This window comes from Mizuhopecten yessoensis, unplaced genomic scaffold, assembly GCF_002113885.1.
Source record: "Mizuhopecten yessoensis strain PY_sf001 unplaced genomic scaffold, ASM211388v2 scaffold8123, whole genome shotgun sequence".
Classification (NCBI taxonomy): Eukaryota; Metazoa; Mollusca; class Bivalvia; order Pectinida; family Pectinidae; genus Mizuhopecten; species Mizuhopecten yessoensis.
The window spans coordinates 757,259-780,774 of NW_018407390.1; the positions used below are offsets into that span (position 1 = coordinate 757,259).

The window sequence follows — 23,516 nt, forward strand, 5'->3', positions numbered from 1 at the left end:
CGCCCCCCACCCCCACCCCCAGAGTGGTGTCACTGTGCAAAAGTGATAGTGCCTGTGTAATGTAATTGTGATGTACATAAATTTGTACTAAAATGTAAACAATCAGTGCGAGAAATAAGAAATAATTTGATTGTAGTCTCATTATCTATATTTTGTCTTTGAAAACAAGTAAAACTGTTTTTGATTTATTACAATACATGTACTAGTCTATTACTTGGGAATTTTGCAAACTTAACAATATATTTAAAAATATCTTAGTTTTTACCTGTACTTACCTGTTACGTTTGTTGAGCAAATCAAACAGCTGTCCACAATAAATTTCGAAAAAGCTGACCCATACTTTAAGATCAGAGCCATATTGTTTGGACTCAATGATGGAAAAGATGTCATGTGACGCTAGGAGGTAGAGTCCTGGTACGTCACGTGTGCCAATCATCGTGTGGGTCTTTCCTGCTCCTGTCTGTCCGTAAGCAAAACATGTTGCACTACCACTGTAGAGTAGAAAGATCATCAAGATAAACATGAAAATTACAAACCTTTAGACACATGTATAATATCATACATACATGCACTACAGACAGATTGTTACAGGCAAATCATCTCCTGTTTCTAGTAAGAAGTCTTCAACTTATCCAACCAATTTTAGCTTCTGGAATGAAGGTGCAACCAACCAGAGTGAAGAATATCTGAAGTGACAGTATCTGTGCTACTGATTTTAGTCACAGACAGATTACCTACCCTGTAAATACAGATTATTCACCCTGTAAGTATATTACAAACAGATTACTCACCCTATGTTACAAACAGATTACTCACGATGTAAGTATAATACAAACAGATTACTCACCCTATGTTACAAACATTACTCACCCTGTAAGTATGTTACTCACAGATTACCTACCCTGTAAGTATGTTACTCACAGATTACCTACCCTGTAAATATGTTACTCACAGATTACCTACCCTGTAAATATGTTACTCACAGATTATCTACCCTGTAAATATGTTACTCACAGGTTACCTACCCTGTAAATATGTTACTCACAGATTACCTACCCTGTTAATATGTTACTCACAGATTACCTACCCTGTAAATATGTTACTCACAGATTATCTACCCTGTAAATATGTTACTCACAGGTTACCTACCCTGTAAATATGTTACTCACAGATTACCTACCCTGTAAATATGTTACTCACAGATTACCTACTCTGTTAATAGGTAACTCACAGATTACCTACCCTGTAAATATGTTACTCACAGGTTACCTACCCTGTAAATATGTTACTCACAGATTACCTACCCTGTAAATATGTTACTGACGAGGGGTCTAGCTGCTCTGACATATACATCTTCATTGCTGCATTTCTCATCAAATACTTCATCAAAGATGAATTCATGCTGCAACAAAAGAGCAATTATACATTTTTGCTATCAAAATTCAATCTTAATGAATTATATATCATACCCGTTCAGGTACAATGTACTGGTAGCTAGTGGTATCAGTAAAAAATAAATGAAATTTGAAGATGGAGTTAAGCAGTTAATAACCTGTTCTCTGGTTTTTAATGGTTTTGGTCGCTGGTTGTGTCAACCGGTGTTATATATTATAAGAAGCAAAAGACACAATTTTAATACGAATATAAACTAATATAAACTAATATAAAAGACAAATGACTGGTTACATGTCACCTTAATCTGACAGTGTCTGGTAACCATATTCATATTTATTCGAAGTATCAATATGATTATTAAATAAAATAAAAAAATACATTAAATGTGAAGATGTCCATGCCAGACCTTGTAAAGAGTCCACAGTACTTACTTCCAGTGTGTAGGCAGTGAGATCCACAGCTTGCTTTGGTTCGTTGACTGTCAGTGTTGTCGTACTTTCTGCTTTACATATGTCCTCCTCCTTGTTCTTAATTTCCCGCTTGTTCATTGGTCGTTTCCTTACACACACTCGTATCCTCTCATCTCCAAGGAGACCCCCTTCGGCACCTCGTGCCTTAGTTTTACTAACAGATTGAGCAATACTCCCGGCTTTAGGGACACCGTAATTATATCCACTTTGTCGAACTCGACTTACAGCTGATTTGCGGATTCGAGGTGGAGGTGGTGACACTGATGCAGCATTCAGATGTTTCTTTGCAGGCTCGTAATCTGAATGTGCCGATCCTTCTGAACTTGATTCATCTGAACTTGAAACTAAGTCAAATATTTCTGCCCTTGAGAGAAATTGATTACCAGAGTGAGCTTGAGCTGTGGGTTGGTTTTCCCTCACCCTTACGTTATTGGTAGCACTGAGTGCATACCCTGACATCTGTGACTGTGCAGTGTACGCTGGACTTCTATTCCGTTTCCGTGCCGAGGATGGTCTGGCCCCTGCATTTGTTCTAGGTGGAGTTACATTAGGAGATTCAGACTGGTGCACAGATTTTATAATATTTATCAGCTCAATAAGTCTCCTTTTATCCTCCGTTGATGTTACACCAATAGCTTCACAGTCTTCCAGAGTGAGTTTTGCCAGTGATTCAGATTTTGTGATCCCATTCACTCGAAGTGTTGGATAATATTTCTCAAGACGTGCCTCCCGGAGACATTCAAACAATGTCCCCATGTTTTTAGGTATCAGGATATCACAGCTATCTTTGAATTTGACCTTTAAATGTAAACAAGATTATAGATTCTTATTTAAAATATGCATATAACAATACAGAATAATGTGTAAGATGAGTTCTTTAAGTCATTGCAGGTGTTTTCACACAATATTGAGCAGTTAAGATGCATGTCAGTTTCATGAAAATGTTGACATTATTATTTTCTTTTAATTTTGAATTCCAATTTGAGATTTAACTATTTAATAATAATATCAACAATGATGTTGTACTTTACTTTTAAACACAAAAAGTCAAAACATTAATAAAGACATTATGGCTTCTGATCTAATTTCATTACAGTATATAACTTGCAGCCTGGTGTTGGAATGCTTTAATTTGCTTTTAGTACCATGTTGTGTACCAGTTTACTTGATTAGTTCAAACAAGAAAGTGTGACTTGCTTAAAATACTAAGATAAAGGGTTACGTTAGATCATGAAAATAGAGCAACAGCAGTGAAATCAAACATTCATCATAAAATAAAACTTCTATATAGGCCTATATGATCTCATTAACTCAACATGACAGATTTTCTACCATCAAATATACATTTTTGAAATGAGACTAAGAAAAACAAACTTACCCTTTTGGACAAATAATAGTCACGTTAGTGAGTCAAATATCTTGGCACGAAGTCCATCTTGATAACTTGAATGTACAATGTGTTCGAGACTTCCTGTCGCGTTTCGAGATGTTGCCTGTCTCAACATGTCATCCAAGTTTTAGAATCATTGGCCAAACATTTAAAGTTTGCATGTCAAAAAGCGGCGATTTGAATGAGATCGGACAGCAGTTTTAGAAATTTTAACATTATCGTTTCCACCTTCACATCTGCAAGATCCATCGAAAGTTTTCAATTTAATCGTGCTTATTTTAGCGGCCTTAGCAACAAAATTTGAAGATTTTTTCATGAACATTCACCAAAAGTTATGCATTTGAAAAATAGAACTCATTATTATAGGTGAAGCCTGTTGAATATCCATATTTCATCGTGTTTCGGAAGAGCGTGTATACAATTCTTAGCTCTAGTTTGTCGTGACAGCTGTTTCATGAATATTTTATACATTGTGCACCGGGTACTGTTGAATTGTTTTCATATGTCCGCCATTTTTAGACGCGACAGGTCGGCAAGGCGCTTTCTAATTTATATATACCGGATATGATTTTCCGGATTTTCGGACGCGATACAAAAAAAACTAAAACTTGTAGATGTAAAAATGTTCTTTAATTTATCTCATGTTTATAGTGTGATGTCTTTTTACTGAATGTTGATTATGATCGTGGAATTAATACTGGCCTCCTCTGCCCCACGCAATATATAATTTATTACAGCTATATTTGGACCTAACAGTTAAACTAAGGTGTTTAGAGCTATTTTACACATTTGGAGGGTTTAGACAAATTTTCGGTAAAAATACCAACCCCAATGATGATTATATACGAGGAAATCGACCCCATTGTCAAATTGATCTAAACCCCCCAAACATGTAAACGTTTAGGTCCAAATATAGCTAACGTAACGGGCAGTAGGTCACTAAATATCATAAAAAAAATTGTTTTCAGGGTTTTTTACTCACATTTTGTACAAAGATAAAATCATGTTGAAATAATTTTCAGCGTTTTTTTATCAACATTAAACAAAAGCTTCAGTGCAGTCTATACATTAGTGGGTCAGTCGGGAAACATCAAACAAATACTTTCTTAATGTCTTAAAACGTGTTGTCCCTAAATGGGAACAGACTAAATAATATTAAACTGTCCCCTTTGACTCCAATATTTACACATACATTCATATAGTCCGCATTACTCGCTTTTATTATATCTTCCGTGTGGAGAGAGTGAGAACGAATACGTCGTAGAGGATTTTAATCACATCTATGATCTACATGGAGTTGGACTGGACAAGGCAGATCGCCGGCGACCAGAAAGCTCAATTTGTGGAGCGCCCATCTGGAGTTCGGAGATCTCTTATTCGAATCCCTGTCTGGCCTGTTGCATTTTCCCTTTCCTGTTACATGCACTTTACCGAATTTTCAAGATACCTTGTTGGCAGACGGTCATACACACACTTTACGAAATAAGGCAACGTTTGAAAAGTGTGTGTGTTGGATTGCAAATATCCTGATTTTTACTTGTTTATCACGAAAATATATTTCTGTATTGCAGTTCTAGTCCAGTTATATAAACACACGTGACTCTTTCCACAACGGTAAATTCAAGATTCCGCTGAGATACGCCGCGGAATGCAAACCGTGGTGATACGTGCATCATATGTATAATATACTTACCGCATACGCGATGTTTTGACGATTGAGACTGATGTTGGCAATTTACCGGGCTATAACATAACACCGGAAATACCGGATTGAGAGTGGCATCTAAGATTATTCTGGAAAAGGATGTCATAGTATCATTAGTATTAAGTTAATAATTAAATGCAGTTGTGTTACTGTCATTATCTTAAAGACATACTGTCATATTTTGTTTTTAACGCACATGGAATTTTTTATGTGTAAGCCCGGTCTTTTCCCTATGGACGCTACGCTCCAGTCTAACTAGGTTCAAATAAACACTCAAACGAAATGGTCAGACTAATGAGATTCCACTGTAAACACAGATTATTGAAGTTCTGCTTACACAGTACACCTGAATTGTCAAGGTTATACTGGGGTTCCTGTACACACAGAAACCATGGTGTCATTTATGAGGTTCCACTATATTCACCGTGAAACCAAAAAGTCCGAACTAACAAGGTCTCACTGTACTCACACACCAAATTGTCTAGGCTTACAATGCCCTACTGTACACATTAAGGCAAAGTGTCCGGACTATTGAGTCCCACCATACACATAGAAACAAAAAGAGTCCGATATAACGAGGTCCCACTGTACACACATACCAAAGTGCCCGGACTAACGAGGTCATAATTCACACACATACCAAAGTGTCCGGACTAACAAGGTTCAAATGTATGCCCATACCAAAGTGCCCGGACTAACAAGGTTCAACTGTATGCCCATACCAAAGTGTCCGGACTTACGAGGTTCAACTGTATGCCCATACCAAAGTGCCCGGACTTACGAGGTTCAACTGTATGTCCATATCAAAGTGCCCGGACTAACGAGGTCATAATATACATTCATACCAAAGTACCCGGACTAACGACGTACCACTGAACACACAAACCAAAGAGTTCAGACTAACGATGTCCTACTGTACACACAAACCAAAGTGTCCGGACTAACTATGTACTACTGTACACACAAACCAAAGTATCCGGACTAACGATGTCCCGCTGTACACACATTCCAAAGTATCCGGACTAACGATGTCCCACTGTACACACACACCAAAGTGTCCGGACTAACGATGTCCCGCTGTACACACATTCCAAAGTATCCGGACTAACGATGTCCCACTGTACACACAAACCAAAGTGCCCGGACTAACGATGTCCCGCTGTACACGCATTCCAAAGTATCCGGACTAACGATGTCCCACTGTACACACAAACCAAAGTATCCGGACTAACGATGTCCCGCTGTACACACAAACCAAAGTGTCCGGACTAACTATGTCCTAATGTACAAACAAACCAAAGTATCCGGACTAACGATGTTCCACTGTACACACAAACAAAAGTATCCGGACTAACGATGTATCGCTGTACACACAAACCAAAGTGTCCGGACTAACTATGTCTTACTGTACACACAAACCAAAGTATCCGGACTAACGATTCCCCACTGTTCTCACAAATCGAATTGTCCGGACTAACAAGTTCCCACTGTATACACAAACCTAAGAATCCGGGCTACTAAGGTACCACTGTATGCATAGACCAAAGCGTCCGGGCTACTAAGGTACCACTCTACACACAAACCAAAGTGTCCGGACTTACGAGGTTCAACTGTATGCCCATTCCAAAGGGTCCGGACTTACGAGGTTCAACTGTAGGCCCATACCAAAGTGTCCGTACTTATGAGGTTCAACTGTATGCCCATTCCAAAGGGTCCGGACTTACGAGGTTCAACTGTAGGCCCATACCAAAGTGTCCGTACTTATGAGGTTCAACTGTATGCCCATTCCAAAGGGTCCGGACTTACGAGGTTCAACTGTAGGCCCATACCAAAGTGTCCGTACTTATGAGGTTCAACTGTATGCCCATTCCAAAGGGTCCGGACTTACGAGGTTCAACTGTAGGCCCATACCAAAGTGTCCGGACTTACGAGGTTCAACTGTATGCCCATTCCAAAGGGTCCGGACTTACGAGGTTCAACTGTAGGCCCATACCAAAGTGTCCGTACTTATGAGGTTCAACTGTATGCCCATTCCAAAGGGTCCGGACTTACGAGGTTCAACTGTATGCCCATTCCAAAGGGTCCGGACTTACGAGGTTCAACTGTATGCCCATTCCAAAGGGTCCGGACTTACGAGGTTCAACTGTAGGCCCATACCAAAGTGTCCGGACTTACGAGGTTCAACTGTAGGCCCATACCAAAGTGTCCGGACTAACTATGTCCTAATGTACAAACAAACCAAAGTATCCGGGCTACTAAGGTACCACTGTATACACAAACCAAAGTATCCGGACTAACGATTTCCCACTGTTCTCACAAATCAAATTGTCCGGACTAACAAGGTCCCACTGTATACACAAACTAAAGTGTCCGGACTAACGAATTCCAATGGTTCCCATGTAGCATTGCAAGAATTAACCTACAAATAATTTAACAACTGATATTTGCAGTATAAGGAACATACTTATAAGTTTTATCAAATATATTATATACCATAACTTATCTATTTTAACTGAGCGATATATTATTTTCATTCATTGTATTTAACAGAGACGTATAAAGTCTCTGTATTTAACTCATTTGTTTTGCCATCCTCGCTATGTACAAAGTAGATAATTTCCACTTGAAACACTGGAGTTATTTTGTCTCAATTTAACCTATATATATTCTAAAATCTTGACCATTAGAAATGGGAATGTTGATTAAGTAATGTTGGTTAAACACGTTTTGATTATCCGGAATTTATTTTTGATTCCGTATTTCATTCTAAAGTTAGTAGGTACCCTAGTGTCGTTCGATACTCTTCATGAATTTACATAACTTTATCTGCACTAGAGGAAGAAGTTCCGTTTGTAAAGATGGCAGGGAAAGAGGTTGTTGCTGCAGGATTTATTGTGTTTCGGTGCTTATCCTCTGAAATTCAGTACCTTTTGCTTCAGACATCGTATGGTCGCCACCACTGGTCGCCACCAAAAGGTCTATTAATTATATATTTTTAAGTGTACGTACAGAAAGACCTCTATTCCGATACAGGGTCGGTACCTGAGGAGGCCCTGAAGAAAATCTCTTCGCGTAATCGTACAGTCGTATCCTTCAACCGGTTTGTCTGTCTTAAAATGTAATATTTCGGGTAGGGTTTAAATCCTGGAGGACCTGCAAATGTTTATGCAGGCCTTGCAAGTCTTTGTCAAGGCTCGCTTGAAAAAAGCATCAAATTACTAAGTCCGACCACAGGAGGCTGAAATGCGGTTGGGATATTTACCGAAATGGACCGGAATGGAGTTGAATTACCGNTGAAATGCTGTCAAGAATCAATAATATAAACAGTAATACGAAAAAAGCATATGCTCCTATTTCTAAGCGATGAACGAATATGGCCCTGGTCTTTCTGTACGTACATGGCCCTGGTCTTTCTGTACGTACAACACTGTTGTAGCCCTAGTTTGTTATGGTTGAAACAATAGACTTTAGACATTCGTTTTCTCGTTATGCACTTTGAAAATTAAATGAATAAACAAAATATATGTATTAGATAAGTAAACCCGTTATATATTTTACAATTATACAAACATGTAGTTGATGTATTTGTGTTTGCAGCGCTGAGTGAATTGTCTTGCCGTTTGTGAACGAATCACTTCCCCTTACTTGCAGTGATAGATTTTATAGCTTTCTGACAGCATAACACAAGAACTAGACGATAAAATATTTAGCATTCAGGGATATGTAATATTTTTAACTTATCTTATAGCTTCTGCTATTGCTGAGGTGTTTTGGGGTAAATTGACTTGCCGGTTGCTTACTCCATCACCCTAGTACAATGACCCCGTTTCAGAAAAGATGCCATTTTGTTCATAATATCACGCCATGAGCAGTCTAGATCCTTAGTTAGAGTAGGGTATTGCATACCAATTTTGAGTCTGTATGCCTAAAGTCAAGGTTACATTTAGGTCAAAAATAAAATACATGGTCCAGGCAATATCTTAACTCACTGATGTAGAGGGATTCATGGAATTATGCAGGATGGCAATTGGCAAAATGATGAGTTGTGTACCACTATAGCTATAAGTCTGAATGCCAAAGGTCAAGGTCAAATTATGATCAAGTGTCAAATTCATTGTCCAGGCCATAACATCTGACTCCCTGAACATATCTTTTAGATATATGTAGGGTGCATAAGCAATGTGTCCCATACCACAATAGGGTCTACACCCAAGGTGTAGGTATATACGTAGTGTGTAATATTTAGGTCAAAGGTCAAATACATTTCTCGGTGATAACTTCTGGCTTGCTGAAGATCGAAGATTAAACGGCAGTTTGTCATACCACCTTTGGGTCTATTCACCAAAGGTTAAGGCCACATTGAGGCCAAAGGTCAAGTCCATTTTCTTCTGACTTGCTGAAGATAGCTCTATTAAATTTATAGAAATATGTAGAATGGCAAAGTGTGTGCTGCATACATACCATTTTGGGGTTCATGTGTCAAAGGTCAAATTCTCATTAAGTTCAAAGGTCAAGCTGTTTGTCCAAATTAACATACGGGTAAATGGTTTGTTGTATACCACTTTTGAGTTCCGTTCACTTCACACAGTTCAGAGATAACAATGGCACCAGGCCTGATAAATTTCAGATCAAATAATGTAACACATAATCTTTATTCCAGTCTGATAATCTTTTTGGAAAGCATAATCAATAAGTTTTACTGTTTTTCTTGTTATATTTCCAAATTGAATGATGTCATTTAATCACTTTTCCTTCCTGTTACAGGTCACGTTGACCCCGGTGAATCTGAGTTTGAGACAGCGTTACGGGAAACAACTGAGGAAGCAGGTCTCCAGAAATCACACCTCGAGATCATAGATAATTTCAAAAAAACATTACATTATCCTGTGAAGGGAAAGTCAAAAAGAGTTGTATACTGGCTGGCAAAAATGAAAGACCCTGAAATGTCTGTGACTCTGTCAGATGAACACATTGACTTTAAGTGGTTGAAACTGGATGAGGCAAATAAACTCATAACACAATTTAAAGACCTGCAAACAGTTCTAGATGAAACAGATGAATTCCTACAAAGTAAATACAGCAATTTGTGATAATATTTGTGAGTTTTCTTTCTGTTTTGACGCGTGTATTCAAACATTGTTTGATTACAACAACACGTTCCAGTTTTTCCATCAACAGAACAAATATGTGTTGCCTACAAAAAAAATCTGTGATAATTTTTAGCTCACCTGTCCGTCCATCAACTTTTCCTTTTAAACCCTACTTTTCATGAACGACTGAGAAGATTTTGACCAAATTTTGGGGGCTGAGGGGCAGGGCCCAATGGGGGAAATATAGCAAATTCTTTAAAATCCTTCTTCTTCTGTAGGAATGAAAGGATTTGTTCCATATTTGGTCTGTAGCATTCTTGGGTGAAGGGAACCAATTTTGTATAAACCGTAGCTCTGGTCCCCCTGGGGGCTGAGGGGCAGGGCAAAACGGGAAATATAGCAAATTCTTTAAAATCCTTCTTCTTCTGTAGGAATGAAAGGATTTGTTCCATATTTGGTATAAAGCATCCTTGGGAGAAGGGGAACCAATCTTGTATAAACCATTGGTGTGACCCCCCAGGGGCCTGAGGGGCAGGGCCAAATAGTGGAAACATAGCAAATTATTCTTTAAAATCCTTCTTCTTCCATAGGAATAAAAGGAGTTGGTCCATATTTAGTGTGGAGCATCCTTGGGTAAAGGGAAACCAATTTTGTATAAATGGTGGGTGGGGCCCCCAGGGGGCTTAGGGGCGGGGCCCAATAGGGGAAATATAGCAAATTCTTTAAAATCCTTCTTCTTCTGTAGGAATGAAAGGATTTGTTCCATATTTGATCAGAAGCATCCTTGCGTGAAGGGGAACCAATTTTGTATAAATCGTGGGTGTGGCCCCCCCTGGGGGCTGAAGCGCGGGGCCCAATAGGGGAAATATAGCAAATTCTTTAAAATCCTTCCTCTTCTGTAGGAATGAAAGGATTTGTTCCATATTTGATCAGAAGCATCCTTGCGTGAAGGGGGAACCAATTTTGTATAAATCGTGGGTGTGGCTCCCCTGGGGGCTGAAGCGCGGGGCCCAATAGGGGAAATATAGCAAATTCTTTAAAAACCTTCTTCTTCTGTAGGAATGAAAGGATTTGTTCCATATTTGTTCTGAAGCATCCTTGGGTGAAGGGGAACCAATTTTATATAAAATGTGGGTCTGGCCCCCCCTGGGGGCTGAAGGGCGGGGCCCAATAGGTGAAACATAGCAAATTATTCTTTAAAATTCTTCGTCTGTAAGAATGAAAGGATTTGGTCCATATTTGGTCTAAAGCATCCTTGGGAGAAGGGGAACCAATCTTGTATAAACTGTGGGTCTGGTCCCTGCAGGGGCCTGAGGGGCGGGTCCAATAGGGGAAACATAGCAAATTATTCTTTAAAATTCTTCTTCTTCCGTAGGAATGAAAGGAGTTGGTCCATATTTAGTGTGGAGCATCTTTGGGTAAAGGGAAACCAATTTTGTATAAACGGTGGGTGCGGCCCCCCTGGGGGCTTAAGGGTGGGGCCCAATAGGGGAAATATAGCAAATTCTATAAAATCCTTCTTCCGTAGGAATGAAAGGATTTGTTCCATATTTGGTCTGAAGCATCCTTGTGTAAAGGGAAACCAATTTTGTATAAACTGTGGGTCTGGTCCCTGCAGGGGCCTGAGGGGCGGGGTCCAATAGGGGAAACATAGCAAATTATTCTTTAAAATCTTCTTCTTTTGTAGGAATGAAAGGATTTGTTCCATATTTGATCAGAAGCATCCTTGCGTGAAGGGGAAACAATTTCGTGTAAATCGTGGGTGTAGCCCCACTGGGGGCTGAGAGCAGTGCCCAAAAGGGGATATATAGCAAATTCTTTAAAATCCTTCTTCTACTGTAGGAATGAAAGGATTTGTTCCATATTTGTTCTGAAGCATGCTTGGGTGAAGGGAAACCAATTTTGTATAAACCGTAGGTCTGGCCCCCCTGGGGGCTGAAGGGCGGGCTCAATAGGTGAAACATAGCAAATTATTCTTTAAATTTCTTCGTCTGTAAGAATGAAAGGATTTGGTCCATATTTGGTGTGGAGCATCCTTGGGTAAAGGAGAACCAATTTTGTATAAACGGTTGGTGTGGCCCCCCTTAGACTTGAAGGGCGGGGCCCAATAGGGGAAATTTAGGTAAAACCTTTATAATCCTTATTCTACCATAGGGATTAAGGGATATTATCCTAATTTAGTCTTGAGCATCCTTAGGCAAAAGGGACTCAATTTTGTATAAACGGTGTGTCTGACCCCTCTGGAGGCAGAGAGGCGGGGCCCAATAGGGGAAATAGAGGTAAAACCTTTAAAATCCTTCTTCTACCATAAAGATTAAGGGATTTTATCCTAATTTAGATGGAGCATCAATGGGCCAAGGGGACTTAATTTTGTATAAGCAGTGGGTGTGGTCTCCAAAGGGACAGAAGGGCTGCGCCAAATAGGAGAAATAAAGGTAAAACCTTTAAAATCCTTCTTCTATCATAAAGATTAAGGGATTTTATCCTAATTTAGTCTGGAGCATCAATGGGCCAAGAGGACTCAATTTTGTATAAGCAGTGGTTGTGGTCTCCCAAGGGGCAGAATGGCGAAGCCCGATAGGAGAAATAGAGGTAAAACCTTTAAAATCCTTCTTCAACAATAAAGATTAAGGGATTTTATCCTAATTTAGTCTGGAGCATCAATGGGCCAAGGGGACTCAATTTTGTATAAGCGGTGGTTGTGGTCTCTCAAGGGGCAGAATGGCGGGGCCCAATAGGAGAAATAGAGGTAAAACCTTTAAAATCCTTCTTCAACCATCAGGATTATGGGATTTTATCCTTATTTAGTCTGGAGCATTCTGGGGTCAAGGGGACTCAATTTTGTATAATTGGTGGGTATGACCCCCCCAGGGGTGGGGCTCTGTTTGAAGTGGTAGGTCTCGCACACGTACATTTGACGGCGCCGTAAGTCGATCTGATAAACTCATTCAAACACCGCATCCAACAAATTTATAGGTTCAGTTTATTTAAATTAGTGTACATGGTTTTCATTTACCTTTTCCAGTACCTTAGAAAGCATAAATTCGTCCGATATGCTTGATAAGAAAGTATAAGTATCGCCTTGAAACACCATGTTGAAGTGCCGATTTTCGGCCTTTCTGATCACTTCAAACGATAGGCCCTATATCGTATCTGACTGTGTACCTTCGTGGTTAGACGTTTTAGAGTTTCAAGTGACCGAGTAAGTTATTTAGCATCGCAGTTATTTAGCATCGCAGTTATGCAGCGGTTTTTAGAACAGCAAACTGTTCAGAATAACTTCGACGGTCGCTTGTATTATAGGTGCCAATCGACGACACGTGCACAGGAATGGTCAAGTTGTGCGAAGTGAAGTGCTCACGATTTATTTCGTTATTTCGTCAATACTGTTATTAATTCGTCCTTTTCCTTTCAAATCTGTTCCACTGCCATTTACTTTTGATATGTGTGATCTTTTTAAATATATTTATATTTCTTTTTACATAAAACATGAATTACGGAAAAATAATTATCAATATATTGCATCACTTAGGCTACTTTTTATTTGGATTTTATCAGTTTTATTTTTAGCTCACCTGGCCCGAAGGGCCAAGTGAGCTTATCCCATGGTGCAGCGTCTGTCGTCCGGCGTCCGTCAACTTTTTCCTTTAAAATGCTACTTGTCCTGAATGGCTCAGCGGATTTTGACCAAATTTGGTCAGGAACATCATTGGCCAAAGGGTTCTCAGTTTTGTATAAACGGAGGGTATAACCCCCCTGGGGGCAGAGGGGCGGGGCCAAATAGGGGGAAAATAGGTAAATCTTTAAAAATCTTCTTCTTCTCAACCAATAGAAGGATTTTGACCAAATTTGTCCTAGAGCATCTTTGGACAAAGGAGACTCAAGTTTGTATAAACGGAGGGTGTGGCCTCTTTGGGGGCAGAGGGGCGGGGCCAAATAGGGGAAGTAGAGGANGGGCCCATTAGGGGAAATAGAGGAAAACATCAAATATCCTTCTCCTTTTGTACCGATGAAGGGATTTTGACCAAATTTGGTCTGGAGCATCATTGGCCAAAGGGTTCTCAGTTTTGTATGAACGGAGGGTATGGTCCCCCTGGGGGCAGAGGGACGGGGCCAAATAGGGGAAAATAGGTAAATCTTTAAAAATCTTCTCCTCAACCAATTGAAGGATTTTGACCAAATTTGTCCTAGAGCATCTTTGGACAAAGGAGACTCAAGTTTGTATAAACGGAGGGTGTGGGCCTTCTGGCGGCATAGGAGCGGGGCCCAATAGGGGAAATAGAGGATTTTTTTTCTCCTACTATACAAGTGAAGGGATTTAAACCAAATGCAGTCTGAAGCATGCTTAGGGAGAAAAGAATCAATTTTGTTTAAACTGAGGTGTGTGGATTCCCCTTCTTTGGGGCAGATTAGTGGGGCCCATTAGGGGAAATAGAGGAAAACATTAAAGATCCTTCTCCTTCTGTACCGTTGAAGGGATTTTAACCTAACCAAACTTGTTTTAGAGAATCTTTGGGCAAAGGGAATTGAATATTTATAAATGGAAGATGCAACTTTGTTACTTGTACTCCTTTGATAAACCTGAATGGTACTCAGCAGGTTTTAAATTGAAAAATAAAATACCAGGTGAGCTATTAAGGCCCCTGGGCCTCTCGTTTGATTGAAGGCACGGAATTAAAGGCAAATAATATCTTAAAATTTAAACTTTCAACCTAGATTTTTTCACGATTCCTGTGTCAAGAAACGAGATAAAGTCTGAAAAAGTCTCTCTTTGGGGAAAAAAGACCACATTATGAATTAAATTATAAACATGATGTATCATATTGAATAGTATTGCACTTCAAAAAATATTAAATATTTAGGGGGCCTATCCGTAACGGCTGGAGGCCGAGAAAGTATGGCCACTGTTTAAAAAAATGGCTACTGAAATTCAAACATGGCTACTTTTTTGGCTACTGATTTTTAAGGTCCAGGGTGAGCCCTGACTGAGTACCCGGTGGATGTCTCCTTTTGGGAGGATGCGGTCCACAAATGGACACAAATGGAACAGGCCTTGTGGAGTCTCCTGGCTTTAGTTCACCTTCTTTTTAGTTATCTGTAAAGGTGTTTTCACATTTTTAGGACCCCAATAACTATTTTGCAATATCCAAATTATGTTCATAAAATACTATTGAAAAATTTATTTCAGCAAAATGTGAAAATCAGCTGTCAAATTTTCGTTTTAATGTATTAATATGATATGTCATGAGGTTCATGTAGAACCATGGTCACCTTCATCATACCTAGGTTCTCGCCTTTATCACCAGAGTGACTGATAGAACTGAAGCCCTGTGTCTAGATTATTGCAATACAGAAATGCTTTGTATTAATTTGTTATATCTATGCTAGCCGGTTGCTACTTCAATGGTACAATTTACGGTTGAAAAGTTGAAGAGTATCATACAGTTATTAAAAGTGATGTGATAAATTAGTATAGAGAAATCCAGTAAAATCTTATAACATCCCCAGAGTTAACCACCTAGTATAAGTTAACTGCTGAACAGACTAAATGGAGTGAAAAAAATACACTTGATTGGCCTAAAGCAGGGTCTTATCACCGTCAGCTTAGCGACATCAAAGGGAGGTAATCTTGTCTAGCTAAAACCGTATTCACCGAACAAACAATGGTTCAACTCTGCCTTCAAAATACATCTTACCTTTTTATTATTCAACTAACATACTGCAGACATACCACAGAATTGACATCTAAAGACATACCTGTGGTGCCATTCGGAGATTGGTGTACCTCCACTACTTCAGTAACTCGGTATGGTACTTTAAAGTTAAGGTTTTATTATTGACATAAAGACAAGTACTCAACATGTTTGGAATTTCATTTATTATCATTGTACAAGTTTGTTTTAAATGAGGTGAAAAATTGACATTCAGACATCTTGTAATTTGCTTCCACATCATAACATACATGTTGTTTCATAAGTACATATCCACAGGGAAACATCATACAGGGCACTAATTAATACATACACCTCTATGATTACGGGGGGGAAACTGGACACCTCCATTTGCGGTAAGAGTTATATCATATTTCTGGATGTCAAACTGTTTAAATATGAGCTGCACATCACAAGAAGCATGCTGAACATTCTAGAATGTTATTATCTGATCCAGCAACACACGTTGAATAGAATGTGTTTAATAAAACCTTGTAAGAGAATATTCAACATTATGACTTAAAATAAATCATTTTAAATTCATTACTCTTTCCTTACTGTATCCTTATGACATTGTTGTTAAGTTGACTAAAGAAGTACAATATATAGTGTCTTAGCAAGGAAGGGAGGTAATCCAGTGGTTTCCCGTTTAAACTTGTAAATAGATTGGAAGGGAGAATCAACATAATGTACAGTAAATTGCAGGTGAACATTTTAATTTGGATTTGGTTATGATTGTATGCTTTGGTAATTTGTTTGGTGATTTACTTTAAATTTTAATTTTCTTCAAACAGTTCATTTTCTGGGATAAACTTCCTGAGGTAAACAAATTTCATAAATATTAGTTGTAATTTTAGTCTGTTGTAATTTGTGTCCATATTGATGGGTTGTACTGAATGTTGTACAGTTGGTGAGATATGAATTGCTGGAAGTGATGAAAGGGGTTTCTGAGTGTTACATTATTGGGTTATTTTGTTGTAGTTGTCATTCATAATTATATAGCAAATTAGACTGTGTAATTCATGTAATGATAGCTAAATGTGAAGAAACAATCTGTTAAATCAAACCATCATGACCAAATTAATTTCATAAGAATAGAACAAAAGAAAATGGTTACAACGTTAACAAAAAGAAAATGTATGATAAAAATTATTATGATTTTATTTTGTGACAGAAAATGTTTGATAGAAGCTTCAGAAAAAAAAATACAAACTGTTGGAAAAGAGCAAAGAAAACAAGAAAACAAATATCAAAATACAAAATACAAAATACAAGCCTGTTCCTCTTACAAGCAAATGAGTGATATGATGAGACACAACAGTCAAACATTCAGCTGAACCAGACTGTCCACATCTATTTCAAATGACTGGAATTGCATACAAGTCAAAAATCAATTAGCCGATGGTAATGAGGAATATCACGGTATTATTATCTGTCAGTTTTAAGTTTAGATATCTTCATCAGATATCATTTGGGAGTCGGTTAAATCGTACTTCTTTTCGATGCCAACCACCCCACAATCTTCAATGAAAACCTTCCTCTTGGGTATGGCATTGACACTGCTTGCAGGGACGTTTCCAAGATGTTGAACAACATCCTGCAACAAACATGTAGACAAGTTATTGGAAATATTAACTGGGTTCGATAATAATAATAGGCTTAATTCAATTAAAGCATGGGAGACAAGGTAACCTGGCATGGGCATATCACCGGTAACTTTGATTCTCTGTTATATAAATATTGTAGTGGAATTTATTTCAAAATAATATAAAGCATAAATGTTTTCTTTATAAGCATGATACCCATATTTCTTTCAACCGATTTCTTTCGATTACTTCGGGGGAAAATGGAGCCCTGTACAATTCACCGAGTGGTTACGAACCTTGTTTACTAAGAGCTATTGATTGTCGTAGTTGTTCATGTATGGAGTACGTACAATTCACCGAGTGGTTACGAACCTTGTTTACTAAGAGTTATTGATTGTCGTAGTTGTTCATGTATATGGAGTACGTACCATTCCCTTGATGACTTTGCCGAAAACCACGTGTTTACCGTCGAGCCATCTAGCCTTGGTCAACAGGATGAAGAATTGAGAGCCGTTGGTGTCTTGACCGTGGTTTGCCATGGAAACGTAGCCAGCGGCTTTGTGGGATATTTCAAAGTTCTCATCAACAAACCTGTCTCCGTAAATACTGGCCCCTGTACGAGGAACAGTTAAAACATGCAAATAAGAATTTTCGAATTAATGACTTGAACCAATCTGATTAAAATCATATGTTACATGGCTTCGTTAACTTCGTACTACATCGGAGCCATGTAACAGATGATTTTAATCAGATTGTGACTTGAACATATTTTAAAAACTTGAGATATTCCACAACATTATGAAAATCACAATTTGCTATCTGGACAACAACTTTCCAATGAACAAACCCAACTCTCTCGAACACATTATATTAACACGCCGAGTACTAATAGGATATAAGCTATGAAACCCAAATATTAAGTCCATAACATTTCTCAAATGCGCTATTTTTCAGTTAATTTTTTTCTGAATATGGGATATCAGTAGTTATTGCTTAGCTGAAGAATTATATAGACCCCGACAGTAACGAAAATTCAGAGTGTGCATGTTCAAAAGTTCTCTTTCTGCTTCGTACCTCCGGTTCCATCCCCGTTTGTGACGTCACCCATCTGTATGATGAAGTCTGGTACGATTCTGTGGATTGGGCTGTTCTTGTAGTGCAGATTCTAAAGATAATGGAAACACAGTTTATAACTTAATCTTTCTACAAAGCGTTCAGCATTACGGGGGAAATAATACTGTAATGTCTTTAAAAAATTCACAATAAGCTAAGTTATTTAATCAATGAAAACACATAAGAACGAGTAAAATGTTTATCTGCAAACTCAATGATATGAACATCAGTGATATTTTAATATACTTGACGCAGTGTATGTATTTTATTATATATTTCAAATTGAAAATCCGTAACAGCTTGAAATCGATCCAAAAAGTGTTGTTTTTTTTTTATTTCTTACAGAATGAGTGAGACACGGTGATTGTGATCCGTCATGCTGTTACATGTTCACTCTATTGAATACGTGACCTCTTTGTCAAAGCATTAACATAAAAATGAATGAGAGAAAGCAATTAAAAGTGTTAAGAGCTGAAATACAGGGCCACAAAAATAGGTTGAAACATATGTACCTAGGCAATCTGACGGATATTGTGACGCCCATTTAACTGGTATGTTATAGTTTTTTAAAGATTTACAAGATAGTGAATGGGACAAAATGTTTGGGCGTTATTGTCTCAAGACGTGGATTGTATGATGTACCTGTGTACGAAACCGTCCACGATAAGGTTCCCCATGCCCACCCTATTCCTCGTTGTATTTATGGTAGTGTTCTGGGATGTTATGTATATTCAACAAGTATTCTTTGCTATCCAAGAGTGCTACTAGTAACAGAATGCGTCACTAGCTTCGGGAACCGTAGCTCTACGTCAGATCACGGACTTAGATAATCTAATTCCGTGGTCAGATCGATTTTATCTTATTTTAAATTTTTAAAGTATGGTTCGATAATGCTAAATTTAAAATATAATACCTAAAATTTCAAAATACAATAAAAATAAAATATCTTAAATTTCAAAATAAAATGAAAACGATCGGAGCTAGTCTAGTTACGGTTTCCGAAGCTACTTCATAGTATACTTGATTAGTGTGGAGCATTCTATTTAAGGTATGAAATTATCTGTGTTTTTTTTGGTTTAAAACTTCTAATTAAGATACGGCATTAAAATGAAAATAATTCCTTATCTTTATGGTCAGCATAGTTTTTAAAACAAAAAATATAAATAATAACGAGAAAATATAAAACTCCATCTACAATATATATAAAATAAATTATTCATCTCTGATTCGACAAACTATAACAAATTATTTATGGAGGGAAATCAACATCTACGTGGCGCTGCACGTGGCAGTCATCAGCCGTACAAGATGTTGCCACTTTACAACGTGACCCGCCCCTCTCATCGCCCCAGTGTCTTTATTCTCTCACAGTTATTGACCGTTACTATAGTATATTGGGAATTCATCACGTGCACCAAATTGCCACGTGTAGTGGTTTGTAGAAATAGGTTCGGTAGGTAGGAAGGTTTATACACATTTTGAAAAAAAAGTGTTTACTGTATATATCAGTACCAAGAGGTGTTATGCTTAAAAGTAAAACGCACACGTGACTAAGCTCTAATGTTAAAATTGCAACAATGTCGTCCAACACGAACGCGATATCAACCACACAATACAAGTCCCTCACAAATGTAATACATGCTTATTATATTTGAATGGTTGGACTTAATAATATGCTGTGGGTATTTTTGATAGAGATTTATAAATAGTGTCCTATCGGAAGGGGTGTCGGGGTTGGGGGTGATTACCTTTTTCCCTCGCTTGTATCCTCGGACTATGCTCTGGAAGTTCATCACTGACATCGGTGCAATGTCACCGAAAAGAGCGATGACAAATCGTCCGTGGTAGTCTTCTTCGTCGTTCATTCCCTCTACCACCACATCAAACCATACCTCCTCTGTGATCGTGTTCCTCATCTGAAACATAGGGTTGTATGTACTTCAAATTTTCGGGAATAAATGATTCGAAGATATTTACAGTATCAATTAACTTTACAGTGTCAGTCAACTTCATAGTACAATATTAGTTAGTTTTACAAAATCTGTCAACTTTACAATATCGGTCACAACTTTACAATATCGGTCAACTTTACAGTTTCAGTCAATCTGATAGTATATATTAGTCAGTTTTATAATATCTGTCGTCAACTTTACAATATCTGTCGTCAACTTTACAATATCAATCAACTTTACAGTGTCAGTCAATCTGATAGTATATATTAGTCAGTTTTATAATATCTGTCGTCAACTTAACAACATCTGTCAACTTTACAATATCGATCAACTTTACAGTGTCAGTCAATCTGATTGTTTATATTAGTCAGTTTTAAAGTATCTGTCAACTTTACAGTATGATCGGGCTTTATAGTTCATTTACAGTGTCGATTAACTTTACAGTGTCAATCAACTTTAAAGTACATTATCAGTTAACTTTATAGCACAATATTAGTCAGTTTTAGCGTATCGGTCAACTTTACAGTATTAATTAACTTTACAGTATCAATTAACTTTACAGTATCAATTAACTTTATAGTATCAATTAACTTAATAGCACAATATTAATCAGTTTTAGCGTATCAGTCAACTTTATAGTATAAGTCAACTTTATAGCACAATATTAGTCAGTTTTAGCGTATCGGTCAACTTTACAGTATCGATTAACTTTACAGTATCAATTAACTTCACAGTATCAATTAACTTTATTGTATCAATTAACTTAATAGTACAATATTAATCAGTTTTAGCGTATCAGTCAACTTTATAGTATAAGTCAAATTTATAGTACAATATTAGTCAATTTTACAGTATCAATCAACTTTATAGTATCAATTAACTTAATAGTACAATATTAGTCAGTTTTCCAGTATCAATCAACTATATAGTACAATATTAGTCAGTTTTCCAGTATCAATCAACTATATAGTTCAATATTAGTCAGTTTTAAAGTATCGGTCAACTTTACAGTGTCAATTAACTTTACAGTATCAATTAAACTTCACAGTATCAATTAACTTTACAGTATCAATTAACTTCACAGTATCAATTAACATCACAGTATCAATCAACTATATAGTTTAATATTTGTCAGTTTTTCAGTATCAATCAACTATATAGTACAATATTTGTCAGTTTTTCAGTATCAATCAACTTTATAGTATCAATATTAGTCAATTTTAAAGTATCGGTCAACTTTACAGTGTCAGTCGACTGTATAGTACATTATTAGTCAGTTTTACATCATCTGTCAACTTTATAATACAAAATTGGTCAGTTTTAACAAGTTAACTTTATAATGGTACTTTAAATCATTTTACGTTAGATTAATATCTGCCAATATTCCATTATATTATCGGCGAACTTCATCCGGGTATACATATATACTAGGTAGAAGTTGCTTTCTCTCCTATCTGACTAAAGTGTTTGTGCTGAACATCAATTCATGTGTCGTTTATTCTTACCTTCTTTTTACTATCATCGTCGTCGGCGGAAATAGTTTTGCTAACAGCGACGATCACTAATAAAAGCGACGCTAAAACTTTCAGACTTGCCATCGTTGGGCTGGAACAAGGAAACAAAAAATATCGAGATAAACATCGTATTAATTTAATGCAGGATATTGATACAGCAATCAGTGTAACAGTTACGTAACACCGTCGTTTCGATGAATACAGTAAGGCGTGAACGTTTAAAAGAGAAACATTTCTTTTCGTTACTGTCCATTTTGGTATAAAAACAACTAATTTTGCAAATGCAATTATAATAAACACTAAAAATCATCGACTGCAATTAAAAGTTTGTAACTTGTTGCACAATATAGAATAAAGGGAAGAATTCTGCATTAAAAAGAAATACACCTATATTCAATAATTAAATTTAGTATATGATTATTCTTACCTTGCTACGGTATGGTTAAATCCACCTCGGGTAACTTGTTCAAATCTTTGTGGACGAAATAGAACATTTGTCTGCTTTTTATATCATGTATTGTCCACGAAGACAGGGACGTGGCTACTAGTACGGGGGTCTCTGGGAGGTTTTAAAAAACGTGAAATTATTTTAAAATTAAATTGAAATTTCATAGGTATCTGTTTTCGATCATTGACAATCACAAATAAATAGGAACATTGCAATAATTTTGTTTTCATAAAAATGAAATTGTAGGAACAAAACGGAAACCGAAAACGATCTTTAAACGAGGATACAATCCTGTCTTGTGCCCCTAGGACAGGTTTGTCTCAGAATGCCTACCTGATACACGTCGGCAGGGCATCAGCTGGTGGTCATTGATTGACAACACATCATCATCAACGTGTCCTAAGATCAGTTTATCTCAGCCCAGCTGCTGTATCTCCCGAACACAATGGTGTAAATGAAGCGGTGCTTTTCTATACAGTTGTTCATAGTTTACATGTGTCAATCTCTAACTGTTTGTATTGTATTCCGTAAATCTATATTTTGTTCGTGGTTATTTTAATCTTATTAATGTGTAGCTTCCATGTGTAACTTGTTTGGTCATTTTTTTATTTTTTGTTTCATTTGTATTTTCTTCCAACTTTGTATACCGTATACGACGTCAGTTTTTACTTATTTGGTTGGTCTTTTTTTAAAACGTTAAAACATACAACTTTTATTACTAGATCGTAAATTGTAAAATCAAATGTTCTTTTTATATTTTACAAGATTAGTGATAAGCTGGATTACGAGTTTCAACCTGTACAGCTTTTCCTTTTGTGATTTGGTTGAATTGTCAATAACCACTTATTTGAATGCAATGTTACGGTTTCCTAGGATTTAGGTTATTATAAACCTCATTTCAGAATATATAATTTTTGTTGGGGAGGGGGGGGGGGGGGAGAATGAGGACATATGAGCTGTTGTTGGGTGTTAGTATTAATGAATGGGTAATTTTAAGGAAGAGGATTATTCATTCATATCTTTATTTCCTCCAAAATAATAAGGAGCACAATGTGGATGAGAACGGTGAGTGCAAGTGACACGAGAACAACAAAAAAATGGTGCAGACAAAAATTGAGATACACTTGATATTAATATCATTT

The 23,516-nt window shown here is 37.3% G+C and overlaps 3 protein-coding genes across 3 annotated transcripts in view; 1 reads left to right on the top strand and 2 right to left on the bottom strand.

Annotated features, from left to right (window-relative positions):
* LOC110454998 overlaps positions 1 to 3,773 on the bottom strand; it is a 17,042-nt gene extending 13,269 nt beyond the window's left edge. The window contains exons 1-4 of the mRNA XM_021504864.1: positions 3,244 to 3,773; positions 1,827 to 2,663; positions 1,305 to 1,402; positions 276 to 491 (exon numbers count right to left, since the gene is read on the bottom strand). Coding sequence (XP_021360539.1) covers positions 276 to 491; positions 1,305 to 1,402; positions 1,827 to 2,621 — 1,109 coding nt within the window. The 5' untranslated portion in view covers positions 2,622 to 2,663; positions 3,244 to 3,773. The remainder of the gene's footprint in view (positions 1 to 275; positions 492 to 1,304; positions 1,403 to 1,826; positions 2,664 to 3,243) is intronic.
* A 4,014-nt stretch (positions 3,774 to 7,787) lies between these two features.
* LOC110455017 (bis(5'-nucleosyl)-tetraphosphatase [asymmetrical]-like) lies at positions 7,788 to 10,073 on the top strand. The gene is made up of 2 exons (XM_021504895.1): positions 7,788 to 7,936; positions 9,725 to 10,073. The coding sequence occupies exons 1-2, from the start codon at positions 7,819 to 7,821 to the stop codon at positions 10,048 to 10,050; spliced, it is 444 nt and encodes a 147-aa protein (XP_021360570.1). The 5' UTR covers positions 7,788 to 7,818; the 3' UTR covers positions 10,051 to 10,073.
* A 7,127-nt stretch (positions 10,074 to 17,200) lies between these two features.
* On the bottom strand, positions 17,201 to 22,462 carry LOC110455026 (peptidyl-prolyl cis-trans isomerase A2-like). Its single transcript, XM_021504909.1, has 6 exons — positions 22,354 to 22,462; positions 21,918 to 22,017; positions 20,209 to 20,376; positions 18,422 to 18,512; positions 17,776 to 17,960; positions 17,201 to 17,358 (listed from the first exon to the last, which is right to left on the bottom strand). The coding sequence occupies exons 2-6, from the start codon at positions 22,008 to 22,010 to the stop codon at positions 17,209 to 17,211; spliced, it is 687 nt and encodes a 228-aa protein (XP_021360584.1). The 5' UTR covers positions 22,011 to 22,017; positions 22,354 to 22,462; the 3' UTR covers positions 17,201 to 17,208.
* Positions 22,463 to 23,516: the final 1,054 nt, after the last annotated feature.

Excerpts from the sequence above, each read along its gene's own strand:
- LOC110455026 (XM_021504909.1), bottom strand. The coding sequence starts at position 22,010 with ATGGCAAGTCTGAAAGTTTTAGCGTCGCTTTTATTAGTGATCGTCGCT. Across the intron at positions 20,377-21,917 it reads ACGATGATAGTAAAAAGAAG|ATGAGGAACACGATCACAGA; the intron begins GTAAGAATAAAC and ends CCTATGTTTCAG. Across the intron at positions 17,359-17,775 it reads GCAAAGTCATCAAGGGAATG|GATGTTGTTCAACATCTTGG; the intron begins GTACGTACTCCA and ends TGTTTGTTGCAG.
- LOC110455017 (XM_021504895.1), top strand. The coding sequence starts at position 7,819 with ATGGCAGGGAAAGAGGTTGTTGCTGCAGGATTTATTGTGTTTCGGTGC. Across the intron at positions 7,937-9,724 it reads CCACTGGTCGCCACCAAAAG|GTCACGTTGACCCCGGTGAA; the intron begins GTCTATTAATTA and ends TTCCTGTTACAG.